This window comes from Carcharhinus amblyrhynchos, chromosome 32, assembly GCF_965287045.1.
Source record: "Carcharhinus amblyrhynchos chromosome 32, sCarAmb.v2.hapA, whole genome shotgun sequence".
NCBI classification, from domain to species: Eukaryota; Metazoa; Chordata; class Chondrichthyes; order Carcharhiniformes; family Carcharhinidae; genus Carcharhinus; species Carcharhinus amblyrhynchos.
The window spans coordinates 10,558,210-10,577,450 of record NC_137355.1 but is presented as its reverse complement, the minus strand read 5'-3'; the positions used below and the strand labels follow the sequence as shown (position 1 = coordinate 10,577,450).

The 19,241-nt window shown below is 43.3% G+C and overlaps 1 protein-coding gene across 2 annotated transcripts in view; it reads left to right on the top strand.

Moving 5' to 3' along the window:
• usp3 (ubiquitin specific peptidase 3) overlaps positions 1-19,241 on the top strand; it is a 99,819-nt gene that overhangs the window by 37,586 nt on the left and 42,992 nt on the right. For both annotated transcript variants that reach the window (XM_080216190.1, XM_080216189.1), the window contains exon 4: positions 1,322-1,405. In XM_080216190.1, the coding sequence (XP_080072316.1) occupies positions 1,322-1,405 (84 nt within the window). The remainder of the gene's footprint in view (positions 1-1,321; positions 1,406-19,241) is intronic.

The window sequence follows — 19,241 nt, the reverse complement described above, 5'->3', positions numbered from 1 at the left end:
TGCCACCCGTGGGGCAGAAGGAAGAACGGGGAAGCGTGTGTTGGCACAGACCCCCCACAACCCCCCAAAAAAAACTGAGTGCACCACACTGGTGGCATTTTGTTTGAAATTAAATCCCTTAAAAACATTTTAAAAGTGGCAGAAGGTTTTGGAAAATGCCTCTTGGATGCAACACAAAAGATCAGGGAAATGCACGTACTGTCTTGGCATGGAGCTAACATAAATCAGTTACACGAGTGTTCCCTCAGGAAAGACAAGGGACAAACTCCACTTGTACTTTGCCGAAAGTTTCCAAGAAAGCCCAGGCCGCCTTTCCATTCTAGATATTTTCTTTTGTCTGGATTTTTAATGGCGATGACCCTTATGCTGCAGTTGTACCCTCCTGCCAGTGGTGATGGAAATGCTGACGGGTTACAATAAAGTTGGAGATAACACGACTTTAGCAGATGTGGACAGAAATTCCAGCTGAATATCCTGGTCCAGTTACCTTTGCTCTTTGTTGCCCTTCCTTCACCCGTGGGTGACTCTCTAGCCGGCATTTTACAGGCACGCCTGCCCGAGGCTCGTAAGATCGGGCCCGAGGCCAACAGAGAGTGCCGTTCTGCGAGCCTCGCCCGCCCTGATTTCTTCTATCCAGATTTTACAGGCATGCCAGCAAAATCAGGGCCTTTGTCTTGACTTATAGATCTGATAGAAACATGTGGACCTGGTGGAAACATATAAGATTTGAGAGGGTTGGCTTATGAGGAGAGACTGAGTAGACTGGGGCAATACTCATTGGAATTCTGAAGAATATGGGGAGATCTTATAGAAACATATAAGGTTATGAAGGGAATAGATAAGATAGAAGCAGGGAGGTTGTTTCCACTGGCGGGTGAAACTAGAACCAGGGGCAGTGGCCTCAAGATAAGGGGGAGCAGATTTAGGACTGAGTTGAGGAGGAACTTCTTCACTCAAAGCGTTGTGAATCTGTGGAATTCCCCGTCCAGTGAAGCAGTTGAGGCTATCTCATTGAATGTTTTTAAGGCAAGGATAGATACATTTTTGAACAGTTAAGGGAATTAAGGGTTATGGTGAGAGGGTGAGTAAGTGGAGCTGAGTCCACGAAAAGATCAGCTATGATCTTATTGAATGGCGGAGCAGGCTCGAGGGGCCTGATGGCCTACTCCTGCTCCTAGTTCTTATGATTCCTGTGCATTTTGCCGTAGGAGGTGAATGTTTTATCAAGTGACGTACAATCATTTTTAAGGGATCAATAACATTGAGGAGTAAAGAGACAACTGCTGATTTTTAATGTGTATTCTGTTTTTTTTGTTTCTAGTTACAGATGTGATGATTTTGTGGTGAATGATACCAAGATGGGCCTGGTCCAGAGGGTCAGAGAGCATCTACAGAACTTGGAGAAGTACGTGTGATTAAGTTAATGGTATCACTTGACTGTTCTGAGGTTTATTTTCTCGATTAGTTTAGCTGTCCTTAGATTCCGGTTTTGGAAATCAAAAAAAAATGCAGAATTCAGAGAAGAATTCGGTGCAGATCCCCAAAGCAAGCTCTTGAGACGAATATAGCTCCCAAGGCAACTAAAAGATGAGAATGGGGTGGGAGAAATCAATCGCGTGTACATTTGTCCTTCCGTTCGAAGCTTCTAAAACACTTCTTATTTATTAGTGTCACAAACAGGCTTACATTAACACTGCAGTGAAGTTACTGCGAAAATCCCCTCACCGCCACATTTTGGTGCCTGGTGAGCGGGCAGGTAAGTGCAGCTGAGCCCCCGAAAAGACCACCCATGATCATCTTGAGTAGCGGAACAGGCTCGAGGGGCCAGATGGCCTACTCCTGCTCCAAGTTCTTATGTTCTTAGGAATAAACTAACTCTCTGGAGTTTGTTCTATCTAGAGTTTGATGTGGGGTTATCAATAGAAAATTGGATCACACCAGATGGAGAGGTTTAAAGTTTATTTATTAGTGTCACAAGTCGGCAATGTAGTTACTGTGAAAATCCCCTAGTTGCCACACTCCAGCGCCTGTTCGGGTACACTGAGGGAGAAATTAGCACGGCCAGTGAACCTAACCAGCATGTCTTTCGGACTGTGGGAGGAAACCGGAGCACCCGGAGGAATCCCACACAGAGACAGGGAGAATGTGCAGACTCTACACAGATAGTGACTTGGGACCCTGGTGCTGTAAGGTAGCAGTGCTAACGGCTGTGCCACCGTGCTCCCACTCTTTTGGGTGCAGGAAATGTGGTTGGTGAGTTATTATAATTTGAACTTGTCATTCTGCTTGAGTCATAGCCCTGACCTTGCATGGCTTTGTAAAATAGTTGTTTGTTCACAACTTTGAAAGCCGCTCCTAAATATGAGAGTTGCTAGACTGGGGATATTATAGTTCTTTGTAGCAGAGGTAATGCTGCCTCGCGTCCTTCCTCTGCTTTACTCAGTCCAGTTCCCAATCAGTTTGGTGTAGTTGAAAGGGTTAAAGTCGCAGGGAATGGCTTTTCCACATCGGTGCTCTGGCTGGCACTTCCCGAACAATTGATTTCCGGTCCTGTGAGGAATGCCGTTAGCTTCAAGTTTCCACAGGGGTGAAAACTTCGCCACCTACAGAGCTGTGGTTTTATCCAGTTTCTCTCAAAGTGGGATATCTTGCTGAGTTAAGAATCTCACTGAAAGCAATTTCTGCTAATCTTGAGAGGTGTGTGTTCTGGTCATCAAAGAACAAATTTATGGCCAAGCATACCAGTGGCCTGGATAATTGAATGCTTTCGTTTGAAGCCATAAATACTTGTTCTTTCCCTTCTTGTTTGCTTTGGTTTCTGTTGAACTTTTATTTTCCATTGAGAAATAAAAATTTTAATTCTGTATCCAGTCCAGCCAGAGCAGTGAAGTCACATTTTGCTTGCACTTTCTTTTTTAGGTACTTTTAATTTGTATTGTAGTGGAAATGCCAAATTGAAGGTTTCGTTTTGTGGCGAGAGTTGGGTGGGGGAGGCATGTTTTTTAAAAATAGCTCTTGCATTTATTTGATTTGATTTATTATTGTCACGTATTGTAAAGTTTTTTAAAGTTCGCTTATTAGTCACAAGTAAGGCTTACATTAACACTGCAATGGAGTTATTGTGAAATTCCCCTAGTCGCCACCCTCCAGCGCCTGTTCGGGTCAATGCACCTAAGCAGCACATCTTTCGGACTGAGGGAGGAAACCGGAGCACCCGGGGAAACCCACGCAGACATGGGGAGAATGTGCAAACTCCACAGAGACAGTGACCCAAGCCAGGAATCGAACCCAGGTCCCTGGTGCTGTGAGACAGCAGTACTAACCACTGTGCCGCCCCGTGTCTTGGGATACAGTGTAAAGAATTGTTTCTTGCGTGCTATACAGAAAAAGTTCATAAAGTAGGGGAGAAGGAAAGGAAAGGGTGCAGAATATAGTGTTGCAGTTACTTTTAAAAGCTTATTAGTGTCACAAGTAGACACATTAACACTGCAATGAAGTTACTGTGAAAATCCCTTAGTTGCCACACTCTGGCGCCTGTTTGGGTACACTGAGGGAGAAATTAGCATGACCGGTGCACCTAACCAGCACATCTATTGGACTATGGGAGGAAACCGGAGCTCCTGAAGGAAACCCACACAGACATGGGGAGAATGTGCAGATTCTGCATAGTGACCCAAATCAAACCTGAGTCTGTGAGGCAGCAGTGCCAACCACTGTGCCACCGCTATTAATAGGGTGTGGTGAAAGGTCAGCTTAACATAAGGTTGGCCCATTCAAAAGTCTGATGGCAGCAGGGAAGAAGCTGTTCTTGAGTCGGTTGGTACGTGACCTCAGACTTTTGTATCTTGTTCCCAACAGAAGAAGGTAGAAAAGTATCTCACCTTGTGAGCTTCTGAAAGTCTTGCGTAAGAGCAAGAAATGGGCAGGAAAAGGCCTGTAGACCCCCTTCCACTAGTCAATAAAGATCATGACTGAACTTTCACCGTGCTCCATTTTCCTGCCATAATTCCATATCCCTTAATTTCCAAAAATTCATCAGTCTCAGTCTCTAATACACACAGAAGCATTCACAACCGTCTAGAGTAGAGAATTCTAAAGAATCACCATTCTGAATGAAGAAATTACTCCTCATCTTGTACCTAAATGATGGACTTCTCGTTTTGAGACCTTGAGTTTTCGCTTCTCCAGACCTTTTTTGATTTATTATTGTCACATGTATTAGTATACAGTGAAAAGTATTGTTTCTTGCGTGCTATATAGACAAAGCATACTGTTCATAGAGAAGGAGAGAGCGCAGAATGTAGTGTTACAGTCATACTCGCATGTTTAAAAAAATGATCAACTTTGTCTGAGGTGGGTCAGATGGCAGCAGGGAAGCAGCTGTTGGTACATGACCTGAGGCTTTTGTATATTTTCCCGATGGAAGAAGGTGGAAGAGAGTAAAGCCTGCTGAGAATTCTGTGCAGTTCAATGGGATTGCTTCTTATTCTCCAAAATGGAGAATTCTACTCTCTCTCTGCGAAGGACAGACCTCTTACTTCCAGGAATTAGTTTAGTGAACCCTCGCACACACTGTAAGGTGAGTATACCCATCTTTAGGTAAAGAGACCACAATATTCCAGGCGAGGTCTCACTGAAGCCCTGTGTAATTGTTGCAAGACTTCCTTACTCCAGTGCAATTAAGGGCAACATGCTATTTTAGATGAAAAACACTGGGTATGCTGGAAGTCTGAAATAAGAGCAGAAAATATTGGAAATAATCAACAGCTCAGGCAACATCTGTGAAGAGATAGGGGAGGTGATGGCCTAGCGGTATTATTGCTAGACAATTAATCCAGAAACTCAGCTAATGTTCTGGGGAACTGGGTTCGAATCCCGCCACAGCAGATGGTGGAACTTGAATTCAATAAAAAAAAATTTGGAATTAAGAATCTACTGATATCTGAAGCCGTTGTCGATTGTCGGAAAAACCCGTCTGGTTTACCAGTGTCCTTTAGGGAAGGAAATCTACTGTCCTTAATTGGTCTGGCCTACATGTGACTCCAGAGCCACAGCAATGTGGTGACTCTCAACTGCTCTTTGAAATGGCTGAACGAGACACTTGGTTCAAGGGTAACTAAGGATGGGCAATAAATGCTGGCCAGCCAGCGATGCCCACGTCCCAGGAATGAATAAAACAAAAAATCTTCACCGACTTTTCCTGACAGTTCAGAGTTTTCTCATCTTGTACTGTCCAGGCTTTCAGTTAAATCTCCATGGTCTACATGAAAAGTCAGAAGTAAGAAAAGGTCATTTAGAACTGAGGCCAGGAGAAATTTCTTCACTCAGAGGGTGGTGAATGTGTGGAATTCACTCCCACAGAAAGTAGTTGAGGCTAAAACATTGTGTGATTTCAAGAAGAAATTAGATGTGGCTCTTGGGGCTAAAGGGATCAAGGGACATGGGGGTAAGGGGGGAATCAGGATATTGAATTCGATGATCAGTCCTGACCAAAATGAATGGCGGAGCAGGATCAGAGGCCTGAATGGCCTCCTCCTGCTTCTACTTTGTGTTTCTATGGTACATCGAAACCCATTTCTTTATAGTATGTGTTTGCTGTCTAGAAAACACTCCTTTTAAAAAGGCCAGTAGCTGCAAATGGGAAAGGTCCAACATGTCTTTGTTTTCAAGGGGGCCTCCCACAACGTGTGCAAAATAATTTTAAGAACAGGGCCAACCCAAGGAACTTGTTATCTATTCCAGTAGACCACATGCAACAATTCATCTCCCTTCTCCACCACTTTCCCGCTATGGAGTGCTTGCAAATGGTGAGTTGACAGAAAAGTAACCTTTGGAACGAGAATTTGTCTTTTATTATTTAAGTGGAATTCCTGACCTGAAGTAATTCTTGACCCAGCGTCGTATGATTTTTATTGGCTGTGCCGATGGCCAGAGAGCAAGTGAATTGTGCACTCTGAGCTGATCCCTTGTCTGACAGGAAGGCAATGATCAGACTTCACTGTAAATCCATCCAGGGTCGTGCCTGAATTCTATCCAACTCAGGCAATCAGCTGTGTACATTTCCAACTCTCATAAATCTGGAGTGGTTTTGAGATGGACTGCTACATTTTTGTCAGATCCAATTAACTGGCGGTTTTGTCAATGAAGAAAAGTTGTGTCCTCGAGGCAAGAAATGTAAATCATAGTGATATCCCTTTATTCCTGCACCCCTAGTCATCCCCCTGAATACTAATCATAGAATCCCTACAGTACAAAAGGAGTCCATTCCGCCCATCGAGTCTGTACTGACCACAACCCCACCCAGGCCCCATCCCACACATTTTATCCTGCTAATTCCCCTGACACTAGGGTCAATTTAGCATGGCCAATCCACCTAACCCCCACATCTTTGGATGATGGGAGGAAACTGGAGCACCCGGAGGAAACTCGTGCAGACACGAGGAGAGCATGCAGACTTCACACAGACAGTGACTCGAGGCCGGAATCGAACCTGGGTCCGTGGTGCGTGAGGCAACAGTGCTAACCACTATGTCACCGTGCCCGCCCCCATTATGTCGCTTAATACATTGCTCATAATGTAGAAAGAAGGCTTTACTTAGAGAATGAATATACAGCAATGAAACGTGAGCTCCCTTTGTGTCGACAGACTGATGGCTTTTTTTTTCGACGAGATGATTTGATGAAAGCTTTCACACTATGATTGAGAGGTAGCAGGAATTGAGTTCGTATTAAAACGTTTTGTGGAATATGTTTGACGTATACCCTTGAATAGAGTTATTGCGCAGGAGTGGGAGACAGAATTGCATTTGAGAATCATTTTTCAATTGCGTGCGTTCTACTGGAACAAAATTAAACCCTTCCTTGTCCGTCTAAAATGCACTGAACAGCACCGATTCTCCTTAATCTCGAATTTTATTGCAAAAGGCAGCGAGTGATTATCGAGCATGTTTTGATTTATTATGTTCTTCATCACTTCAGCAGCAGAGCTACAGCTAGTGTGCAAGTGGTATACTGAATGGGTTATTTATCCGTTAGGTAGTCATGTTGCGAGTCAAGAAGGAACTAATTTGAAAAAGTGTTCTGCAGTCATTCATTCCATTATGTACTGAGTGAAGAAAAGTAAAAACCGTATCCAGCTGTTATGATCCATTAAATATTAGGTACATTTGATGGTCCTATTACAAATGCTTTATATCTTCCACTTCTTGCTGCCATTTACAAACTGGTTTTTAATATCTTAAACTGGTATTCAATTTATTAAAAGTAGACATTTAGGTAGGGAACATAGGAATTATGTTCCTGTGCCCTCCGCCATTCAGTCAGGTCATGGCTGATCTCTCCCTGGTCTCATCCACCTGTTCCCCATATCCCTTTGTTATTAGAAGTACATCTATCTCCTTGATACCATTCAATGATTCAGATTCCACCGCACCATGGGGCAGCGAGTTCCACAAATTCACCACCCTCTGCGAGAAGTAGTTCCTCCTCATCTCAGTTTTAAACCTACTGCCTCTTAACCTGTACCTGCAACCTCTTGTTCGAGATTGCTCCATGAGGGGAAACATTTGGTCTATGTTTACTTTATCAATCCCTTTTAGTATTTTATATACCTCGATCAGATCCCCTCTCAGCCTTCTAAACACCAGCGAGTACAAGCCCAAACTGTTTAATATCTGCTCGTACATCAATCCTTTCATCTCTGGAATTCTCATTGCATAGCTGAGGTAGTATGATATTAGAGTGTGCATTTGAATCTAATTCATTTATACTATTGGGGGAAATGTTTCTTGTGCGCATTCCATATTGAGAATGGATTTTTGTCTCCTAACTTTGCCTGGAATGTTGTGACTTTATCTTTAGGCCTTCCCATTTTTGTAAGTAAAAAATATTACTTTTAAAGTCACTATTTGAGAATTTGCCGTGTTTTATGTTTGATTTGATTTATTATGGTCACATGTGTTTTGTACAGTGGAAAGTATTGTTTCTTGTGAACTAGACAGACAAAGCATAACTTTCATAGACAAGGAAAGGAGAAGGGGCAGAATGTAGTGTTACAGTCATAGCGAGGGTGTAGAGAAAGATTAACTTAGTGTGAGGTAGGTCCATTCAAAAGTCTGACAGCAGCAGGGAAGAAGCTGTTCTTGAGTTGGTTGGTACGTGACCTAAGGCTTTTGTATCTTTTCCTGATGAAAGAAGGTGGAAGAGAGAATGTTCGGGGTGCATGGGGCCCTTGATTACAAATGAGCATTTAATAAACCAATTCTATAGAATAGTTATTTGACTCAAAGCATTAGCTCTGTTTCTGTCTCCAGATCAGCTGAGCTTTTCCAGCACTTTGTTTCAGATCTCCAGTATCTGCAGTATTTTGCTTTTATTAAGTAAAATATACCTACAAGGCTTCTTCTTGTTTGGCAGATCTATAGCAGGAACAGTAACCTTTTCAAATGTTTCTAGTGTATTTAATAATCGCCAACATGCCTCCTGTCACTCGACCTGAATCAGAGATGCACAAAGGTGTTGTCAACCTTTGGGCACCTACACTCAACCCTGAAACACCTAGATAACAAAGGCATCTATATCAGACTCCTATTTATTGACTACAGCTCAGCCTTCAACACTATTATTCCTACAAAACTTATCCTCAAACTCTGTAGTCTGGAGCTCGGCTCCTCCCTCTGCGACTGGATCCTGAATCAGTAAGATAGCAATCAGTAAGGAAAGGCGACAACGCCTTCTCCACAATCATCCTCAACACTGGTGCCCCACATGGCTGTCCTCAGCCCCTCAATATACTGCTTATACACCTATAACTGTGTGGTCAAATTCCCCTGCAAACCGATTTTCAAATTTGCTGATATTACTATAGTAAGTCAAATCTCAAACAATGATGAGATGGAGTACAGGAAAGAGATAGAGAATCTGGTGAACTGGTGCGGCAACAATAATCTCTCCCCCAGTGTCAACAAAACAAAAGGAGATATCATTGACTTCAGGAAGTGCAGTGGTGGACATGTCCCTGTCTAACCTGGTGTTGTGAGACTTCTTACCCTGTCTACATCAACAGGGACGAAGTGAAAATGATCGAATGGCTTCAAGTTTATAGGTGTCCAGGTCAACAACCTGTCCTGCTCCCTTCACGCCGATGTTATGGTTAAGAAAGCCCACGAACGCTTCTTCTTTCTCAGGAGACGAAAGAAATCTGGCACATTTGCTACAACTGTCACCAAATTTTACAGGTGCACCATAGAAAGTATTCTTTCTGGTTGTGTGGTATGACTCCTACTCTGTCCACAACTGCAAGAAACTACAAAGGGTTGTGAATGAAGCCCAGTCCATCACTCAATCAAACCAGCCGCCTACCCATTGACTCTATCTACACTTCCTGCTGCCTTGGAAAAGCGGCCAGCATAATCAAGGACCCCACGCACATCGGACATAGTTCTCTTCCACTCTCTTCCCCCTTCTACCATCGGGAATAAGATACAAAAGTCTGCCGTCACATACCAACCAACTCAAGAACAGCTTCCTCCTTGCTGCCAGACTTCTGAATGAATAAAAGCAAAATACTGTGGTTGCTGGAACCTGAAACAAAAAACAGAAAGTGCTGGAAAATCTGAGCAGGTCTGACAACATCTGGGGAGAGACAAGAGCCAAGGTTTCAACTCTGGATGACCCTTCTTCAGACCCTACTTTGACGCAGCCTACAGACACTTTTGAATGAAGTCGATCTTTCTCTATACCCTGGCTATGACTGTAACACCACATTCTGCACCCTTTCCTTGCCTTCTCTATGAACGGTATGCTTTGTCTGTATAGCGCACAAGGAACAATATTTTCCACTATCGCAATAGATGTGACTATAAATCAAATCAAACTTGATGATAAAGAAAGCGAAAAGGGGAAAAATATTGCAGGAAATGTAATAGGCACAGAAAGTGCCCAATGAATTCAAAAAGCCTTTCTGCTGAATATAATGCTTATTGAAATTTAAACTATCATTGTAGATTTCTGAATACTTATAGGATTCGTGAACAAAGTAATGGTGAAACATCTCCAGGTCATTTTGATTCAACCAACTACATTAGCAGCTGATCCTGTTACAGCAACTATCATCAAGCTTCTTGGAGGCTTACGTGCAAAAGCTCTACTTGTCTGCTGCCTTCTCCTTAATTGGAACCTGTACCGTGACTAATCAATGCTATTTAATTACCAGTTCCTGATCTGGGCCCCTCCAAATGGGGCCTCACTTCTCACCCAAATCAACTGCAGATTGCGGACGTTTTTGCTGAGTTAATTTGCAATGAATCCCATGGATATCAAACTGTGGCTCATAGCAGCATTTCAGAGGTTTGTGCTACATTGTAGGAAGTGGTGACTTCCACATCATAGAATCCCTACAGTGCAGAAGGTGGTCATTCAGCCCATCAAACCTGCACAGACTACAATCCTACCCAGGCTCTATCCCCATCACGCAACATGTTTACCTGGTTAATCCCTCTAACCTACGCACCCTGGGACACTAAGGGGCAATTTAGCACAGCCAATCAACCTAATGTACACATCCTTAATCACAGAATTCCACAGTGCAGAAGGAGATTGTTTGGTCCATCGAGTTGGTCCAATCCCACCCAAGCCCTAGCCCCATAACCCATGCATTTACCCTAGCTAGTCACCCTGATACTAAGGTACAATTTAGCATGGCCAATCTACCTAACCCACACATCTTTGGGCTGTGGGAGGAAGCCCATGCAAATGTGGGGAGAACGTGCAGACTCCACACAGATAGTGACCCAAGCCAGGAATTGAACCCAGATCCTTGGCACTGTGAGATTGACGATGAGGGGGCTGGATTTTCTGGCCCCATGGCAGGAAATTCCTGCTCGAGGACAGCAGATCTTTTCGGACCTTTGTATGGTCCTGTGATTCCTGTAGCAGGCGGGACTGGAAAACTCCACCCAAGGTGTTAAACCAATGCCCTGTGTGCTCCCAGTTGGACATTTAAAAAGCCCAGTAGTACAATTTGAAGAATAACAGGCATTCACTGTGTGTGGGTCAACATTTATCCCTCAACCCTGGACCCTAAACCAATTAGCTGGCCATTAGTCTTTGCAGGACCATGTTGTGTCTCAATTGGCTTCATTACACAATGGCCATATTTAAAATCCAAGAATCCCTAAAGTGCAGAAGGAGGTGGCTGTTCAGCCCATCGAGTCTGCACCGACCACAATCCCTCCTAGTTCCTATCCCCTCAGCCCCATGTATTTACCCTGCCAGTCCCCCTGACACTAAGTGGCAATTTAACATGGCTGTCCCACCTAACCCACACATTTTTGGACTGTGGCAGGAAACAGGAGCACCAGGAGGAAACCCATGCAGACACAGGGAGAATGTGCAAACTCCACACAGAGTGCTCCTAGTTGGGAATCGAACTTGGGTCCCTGGTGCTGTGAGGCAGCAGTGCTAACCACGCTGTGCCACCATAACTAACTAATTAGCAGTGCTGTGCGGCATATTGAGGTAGTGATAGATATCACATAAGGTTCTTTCATTGTTGTGAAGGAACACGCTAATACATACATTCACTATTAATTGGAGATGAAGAATGCAGATCAGATTTGGATTCTGTCCCTGCTGTGGTTCCAATGTTTTAAAATTTATTTATTAGTGTCATAAGTAAGCTTACCTTAACACTGCAATGAAGTCACTGTGAAAATCCCCTAGCTGCCACACTCCGACACTCTTTGGGTACACTGAGGGAGAATTTAGCACATAACCAGCATTTCTTTCAGACTGTGAGGGGAAACTGGAGCACCCAGAAGAAACCCATGCAGACACAGGGAGAATGTGCAAACTCCACACAGACAGTAACCCAAGCCGGGAATTGAACCCGGGTCCCTAATACTATAAGGCAGCAGTGCCTTATAGTGGCAGCATTGTGCCACCTTATGTATCCTCTTCCTAGGGTATTTACCAGTACAGTAACTAACCATTCTAATGTAGATCTGTGAACATTTTGCAAAAAGTTTAGTGGAAGAGTTGCCTGTCTAGTTTATTGAAAGTTAAAATCTGGCGGACATAAAGTTCTCTGCACTTGGCATCATTTCTCTAGTGTTTCCGATTGCAGAATTTAAACCCTGGCAGGCAGCTGATTTGTCATGCCAGGAAGATGTCTATTTATTATTCTACCACTGGATTGCGGTTTTGTAATGACCGCCAAGGTTACAAAATCAGGCTTACTCCAGTATTCAGTCAGGGACGTGGGGAAGAGGGAAAAAAAACACTTAATTGAACAGTCGAGCTGGATAATTGTCTGCCATGAGAAATGTTTAAACCTGTTTGCTTCAAAACTTTTGAAATCAGAGTCATAGAAGTTTACAGCAGGGAAACAGGCCCTTCAGCCCAACTCGTCCATGCCACCCCTTTTTTTTAAAACCAGTAAGCTAGTCCCAGTTGCCCATGTTTGGCCCATATCCGTCTATACCCATCTTACCCATAGCTGTCTAAATGCTTTTTAAAAGATAAAATTGTATCCAGCTCTGCTAGTGCCTCTGGCAGCTTGTTCCAGCCACTCACCACCCTGTGTGGAAAACATTGCCCCTCTGGTTGGGCCCTTTTGTATCTCTCCCCTCTCACCCTCTAGTTTTAAACTCCCCCTCTACCTTTGTGAAAACATGTTGACTATCTAACTGATCTATGCACCTCATTTTATAGAGCTCTATAAGATCACCCCTATGCCCCGGGGGAAAAAATCCCAGTCTGTCCAGCCTCTCTGTGTAACTCAGATATTTACTGTGACTGTTTAGGTGGCACAGAACTCTAAAAAGCAAGTTTCCTGCCCTTTGTGACAGTTTTCTCTTGCAATCATTTCTCTCCTTTCCTGAAAGAAGTTGTTTCTTTGCTGGGCTACAGTTCCCTGGGCACCGGTCACTCGGTGTCTTTTCCAAGTAACCACTAGTCATGTGAGCTTGTGTGTTTATGGTAGGACAGTCATTTATGGGGTGAGCGCAACTCACCCCAATCATAGTCGCCTCGCTGAGAGCTAGTTGCGAATGAATAACTTTAATTTTATGGATGGATTCAGCCTTCCTCTGTAATAGCTCTGTTAATGAAGAGAGCATAACGTGTTGAAATTGTGTGCACTTATGCTCCCACTTAAATGCACAACTTTCACAGTGATGGCTATTTCCTGTCTGTGTGAGTGAAGAGATCTTTGAATTCAATCGTGGGAGTTGCTGGCTGGGCCCAGCATTTGTTGTCCAGCCCCAGTTGCCCCTTGAGAAGGTGGTGGTGAGCTGCCTTCCTGAATCGCTGCAGTCCACGTGCTCTGGGTTAACCCACAATGCCATTAGGGAGGAAATTCCAGCATTTTGATCCAGTAACAATGAACAAACGGCACAAAAGTAGAAAAGGCTGGAAAATCTCAGCAAGTCTGACAGCATTTATTGGCAGAAAATAAAGCCAATGTTTTGAGTCTAGATGACCCTCCATCAGTTTGGGCTAAATAAGCAGCTGTGGACTGGAGAGAGGTTAAGCCCTGATTTCTCCTCTCTTCATCCATCCAGACGCAAAACAAGTGATTAGATTTGATACCCCTTGGGTGGCATGTATCCCAACCTGGTGGCACTGCTGCCTGACAGTGCCAGGGACTCAGGTTCAATTACTGCCTTGTGTCACTGTCTGTGTGGAGTCTGCATGTTCTTCCCGTGTCTGTGCGTTTCCTCCGGGTGCTCCGGTTTCCTCCCACAGTCCAAAGATGTGCTTGTTAGAATGCATTGGCCGTGCTAAACTCTCCCTCAGTGTATCCAAACAGGAGCCGGAGTGTGGCGACTAGGCGATTTTTCACAATAACTTCTTTGCAGTGTTAGAATAAGTCTACTTGTGACCCTAATAAATAAAATTTTAAACCCCTCCATCTGACATGATTCAATTTTCTAATGATAACCCCACAGCAAACTCTAGATAGTTTATTCCCTAGTATGTAAGTAGTAGGAGTAGGCTATCTGGCCCCTTGAACCTGCTCTGCCATTCAATAAGTCCATGACTGATCTTTTCATGGACTCAGCTCCATTTTCCTGCCTGCTCCCCATACCCCTTAATTCCTTTACTGTTCATAAGTGTATATCTATCCTTGCCTTAAAAACATTCAATGAGGTAGCCTCAGCTGAAGCTTGGAAAGATCCTTTCATACAAATCCAGTGGTTGGCATTTACCTGAATGGTCCAAGTTAGATTTCTGCTATGAAAGCATTCCAGATTTGGTTTATAAGAGGATAGCTTCCAGGACTTAGTTTGCACTCCAAGAAAGACCCAGCCCATTAATCCTAAGAGATTTAAAGGCGGGCCTGTGTAAATTGAAATGCTTCCATGACAAATGTTGCCCAACCTGCCCAATATCTCCAGTATTTTCTGATTTTATCACTGGGCAGGGAATTCCACAGATTCACAATCTTCTGTGTGAAAAAGTTCCTCCTTAACTCAGTCCTAAATCTGCTTCCCCTTATTTTGAGGCTATGCCCTGTAGTTCTAATTTCACTTGCCAGTGAAAACAACCTCCCTGCTCCTATCTTATCTATTCCCTTCATAATTTTATATGTTTCTGTAAGATTCCCCCCCCCATTTCTCTAAATTCCAATGAGTATAGTCCCAGTCCACTCTCATAAGCCAATGCTCGCAACTCTGGATTCAACCTAGTGAATCTCTGCACCCCCTCCAGTTCCAGTATATCCTTTCTCAAGTAAGGAGGCCAAAACTGTACACAGTACTCCAGGTGTGGCCTCACAGCACCTAACACAGCTGTGTTATTTCTCACATGTTCAGACATGGGAGAGGGGTCGCTACATAGCCACCTGCACACTCGTACGCTAAAAAGATAAAGATTTACCAGTCAAATACCACAGAGAAAGTAATTAGTGTGTCAATGTCCAGAATCAAAGATGGAAACTCTGAAGTTTCTTCGTATCATAATGCTGGTTTCACCAGCTATGGGTTCATGCCACATGTCTCTCACCCCTCCACTTTGAAAAAGGTTGCAAATTCCTTTGACTGGGTCCCTGAGATTGCTGATGTTCCAACCATGAAGTCTCGAACAGGAGACTCTCCTATCAGATGTATCAGCTCAGACCCACAGGGGGTCTTCAGAAATAGAGGCATCAATTTTTGCGCCGCTGCCATATTAGCACCTGTTGTTTGAGGGATGCAGACTGACATCGCCTCAGCCATTTGAAATGGTTCTTTGTCTATTGTCTACTATTTTAGAAGTTGGGCCATGGAAATATATATATTTTATAAAAAAAAGTGTAGTGAGAGGGGTCTGAGTCCTCTGACACAGTTCATGTAAAGTTGCATGTTTTATGTATTTTTGTCACTCTTACCTGTCTATAATACATTAGCCTTACCCTATTAGTTATAAATTGTCCACCCTTTCAATTCAAGAGAAACCGTTCCCCACAGTCCCACTCATTTCAGGCCAGTAAAAATTGCCCCAGCTGCTTTGTTGGCGTTCCGCTGTTTCATGTGTTGACTCTTCTTGTCACTGTCTCTGAGCTGGCTGCCTTTGTAATTCTGGTGATAGCCTGATCAGTAAGCTCCACACAGCTAGGAGTGTTTTTTTACCCCCTTTCTCGCTTTATAAAGGGCAAGGATTCCAAACATTGAGCTGAGAAAATAGCTTATGTGGCATTTTTGCTCTTCTATATGAATAAAGTATCATTTTTCACAATTACTGTATATATTTAATTGTTTTCCTTACTTGAAGAAAAATATAAATGGATTAGAAGCAATTCAGACTAACACCAGGAATGGTGGGTTATCTCATGAGGAAAGGTATTCACTAGAGTTTAGAAGAGGCGAATTGATTGAAACCTTTAAGAATCCCACAATGGATTCTTTATTGCCTGCTGCCGTACTTATTCAAGTTCAGTTAGGATTCACCATGATGCTGCCTGGGATGGAGCATTTAGGTTATGAAGAGAGGTTGGATAGACTTGGGTTGTTGTTGTTGGAGCAGAGAAGACCGAGGGGTGATCTGATTGAGGTGTACAAGATTGTGGGGCAACAGTGAACAGAGTGGATCATAGAATCCTAGAACCTTACAGTGCCCTTCAGCCCATCAAGTCTGCACCAACCACTATCCCACCCAGGCCCTACCCCCATGTATTTTACCCGCTAATCCCTCTAACCTAAGCATCCTAGTACACCAAGGGGCAATTTTTTTCTTTAGCATGGCCAATCAACCTCACTTGCACATCTTTGGACTGGATAAGGAGCAATGTTATGGTTTGGATTAGAAACTCCAAAGTGTTTTATGAAGGCCACCTGAATCATAAGTTTTGAATTTGGCTAGGATAAACATGAGATGCTTCACTTCGTATGACTCAAGTGACCCACTAGAGAGCTTTTATCAAACATAGTTTATTTAAGAATTTACTTAACATGTATAGTAAGAAAATTAGCAAGACTTTTTATCAATTACAAGCAAGAGAAAACAACCACTATAAATGTAGAACTCTTAATGAATATCTCTAATGTGTTCCAATTGAAATCAAAACCCATATAGACAATAAAAACCCTTTTCACAGGTTCAACATAGCACAGACTATTTCTGCCTTGATACTGGGATTGAGTTCCCTGGGTTGAATGCTGATTTCAAATGATCTTGAAAATTCAGAGCAGTTTGTAGTGGTATCAACTCCCCAAAGCACAGATTCTTTAGTACAGGAAGACAATAGGCTGTGTCTTCAGTTAAATGGTAACAGTTTCAGAATAAAAACAGAGAAAGATACTTTTTTTCCCAGCTTGCTTTTAAGACTGCCACTAACACTGCAGCTAAAATGAAGCTGAAACCTCTTGTCACCTGACTTGCCCAGTTTCTCTTCTCCCACAATGACATCACCTAAAACTGTGAGCATGATAAATACTGACTGTGAGAGCCGCAGAGATCATGATTTAAAAAAAAACACTTCTTAAAGGTACACTAACATCACAGCAGTTGTTTCCCCTTCGTTGAAGGGTCAGTCATGAGGGAATATAGGTTCAAGGTGAGGGGCAGGAGGTTTAGGGAGGATGCAGGAAAAACTTCTTTTATCTAGAACCTGGTGACAGTCTGGAATGTGCTGTCTGGGAGGGTGATAGAGGCAGGTTGCCTCACATTCCTTAAAAAAAAATACCTGGATGAGCACTTGGCACATCATAACATTCAAGGCTATGGGCCCAGCATTGTTAAATGGGATTAGGTGGGAGTTCAGGTGTTTCACATGTGTCAGTGCAAACTCAATGTGCTGAAGGGCCTGTTCTGCACTGTATGATTCTGTGTTATGAGTGACTGCTTCTTCCAGCCATAGAGAATATACAGCAACTTGTATTCATATCTGAGCATGGCAAACATTCCAAGTTCATTGTCTTTGATATGTAAGGCACCATTGCTTACAATGTCAATCACAAGATCATTCAAAATACTCAGTATAGAATAGTGAAACTCAAATAGTGAGAATATAGAACTAGTTAGAGTAGTCAGACAAATATAATCGTTGGGATAGCAGTCAGCTATGGAGAGTTCTCCATTCACCTGAAGGGACTAACCCCGAAAGCTAGTGAGTTTACTATCAAATAAATCGGTTGGACTTAAACCTGGTGTTGTCAGACTTTTTACTCAGCTGACTATTACAGCTTGTTACCATTGGTTACATTACAACAGACCCAATGTTATCGCCGGTTACATTTTAACATTCCTCCCCCCCCCATTCCTGCAACCTCACACGTTTACCATGGCGATCCCGTCTTGCACATCCGGGACACTAAGGGGTCATTTAGCATGGCCCATCCACCTAATCTGCACATGGTTGGACACTAAGGGGTAATTTAGCATGGCCAATCCACCTAATCTGCACATGGTTGGACACTAAGGGGTAATTTAGCATGGCCAATCCACCTACTCTGCACATGGTTGGACACTAAGGGGTAATTTAGCATGGCCAATCCACCTACTCTGCACATGGTTGGACACTAAGGGGTAATTTAGCATGGCCAATCCAGCTAATCTGCACATTCTAGACACTAAGGGGCAATATAGCATGGTCCGTCCTCCTAACCTGCGCATATTTGGACACTAAGAGGCAATTTATCATGGTCAATCCAGCTAATCTGCACGTCTTGGTAAAGTGAAATAAAATAGTGCAGATATTGGAAATCTGAAAGAAAAGCAAAATGCTGGAAATACTTATTGAGCAGGTCTGGCAGCATCTGTGGAGAGCAACAGAGTTGATGCTTCGATCAATGACCATCTGAACCTGGAATATTTATCCTGTTTCTTTCCACAGATGCTATACAAATGCAAGTTCGCCTTGTCCTTTAAAATTTACTCATTTTTAATTCTCAGTATGCATATTTCATCATCTTAATTTGAGTTCTCCCACCCCCCCCCAAATGAATTAAATTTCAGATGAACAAAAATGATACTTTCCAGCATCACCATTTTCTCTTTTAACAACTCTGCTGTGATGTGGGAGCGAGAAACATTCTGCTCCACCCTTTCAATCTACCAAACCGGTCCCTGCACCACGTGCGTTCTTGCAGGGAAATGCTCAGACCTGTGTTTACCGCTGTTCTCATGATACCATTTCCTGGCTTCAAAGGTCTCTCGTGTTTCGCCACTCTTGCCCTTTCTCTGTCTTTCTTAAGAGAAACTCTTGAATGTGTTCTGGCAGCAGGATGTATGCAGTGTCTTAATTGACATCTGGATGAACTTGCTTCCTCGAGTGTTTCCTGAGGTGCAGAAATCACTGAATTGATGGGAATAAGTCCATTCTTCACTTGACCACAGTTTATCTCTACCCTTAAAGGGTTCATGCGTGTGATGTAGTTTGGACCTTTTACAAAACTTGTGCGGCATAGCACAGTGCCTTGTAAGGCGTGTGTACCTAAATCTCCTGTGTTGTCATGCACAGGAAGTTGAGTGCGGTCCTGCTTTAAAAATCCCTCTTGCACACAAACAAGAGAAACACATCAGTCTTTGACAGCAGAAGACATAAGCTTCATTTCACATGATATAGTGAGTAAACAGTAATTCTTTTAAAATCGTAACGTGCCAGTGCTTATGTTTGGTATCGTGTGATCTAGCTGGAGAAATGCTACTCGGGCAAAGCCAGGTATGCTGCCAGTCGCTTAGTATCACTTGTGTTTGCTAATATTTGCACAAAGTATTTTCACAGCTTACTGCACCAGTTGCCCTTCATGGCACGGTGGCTC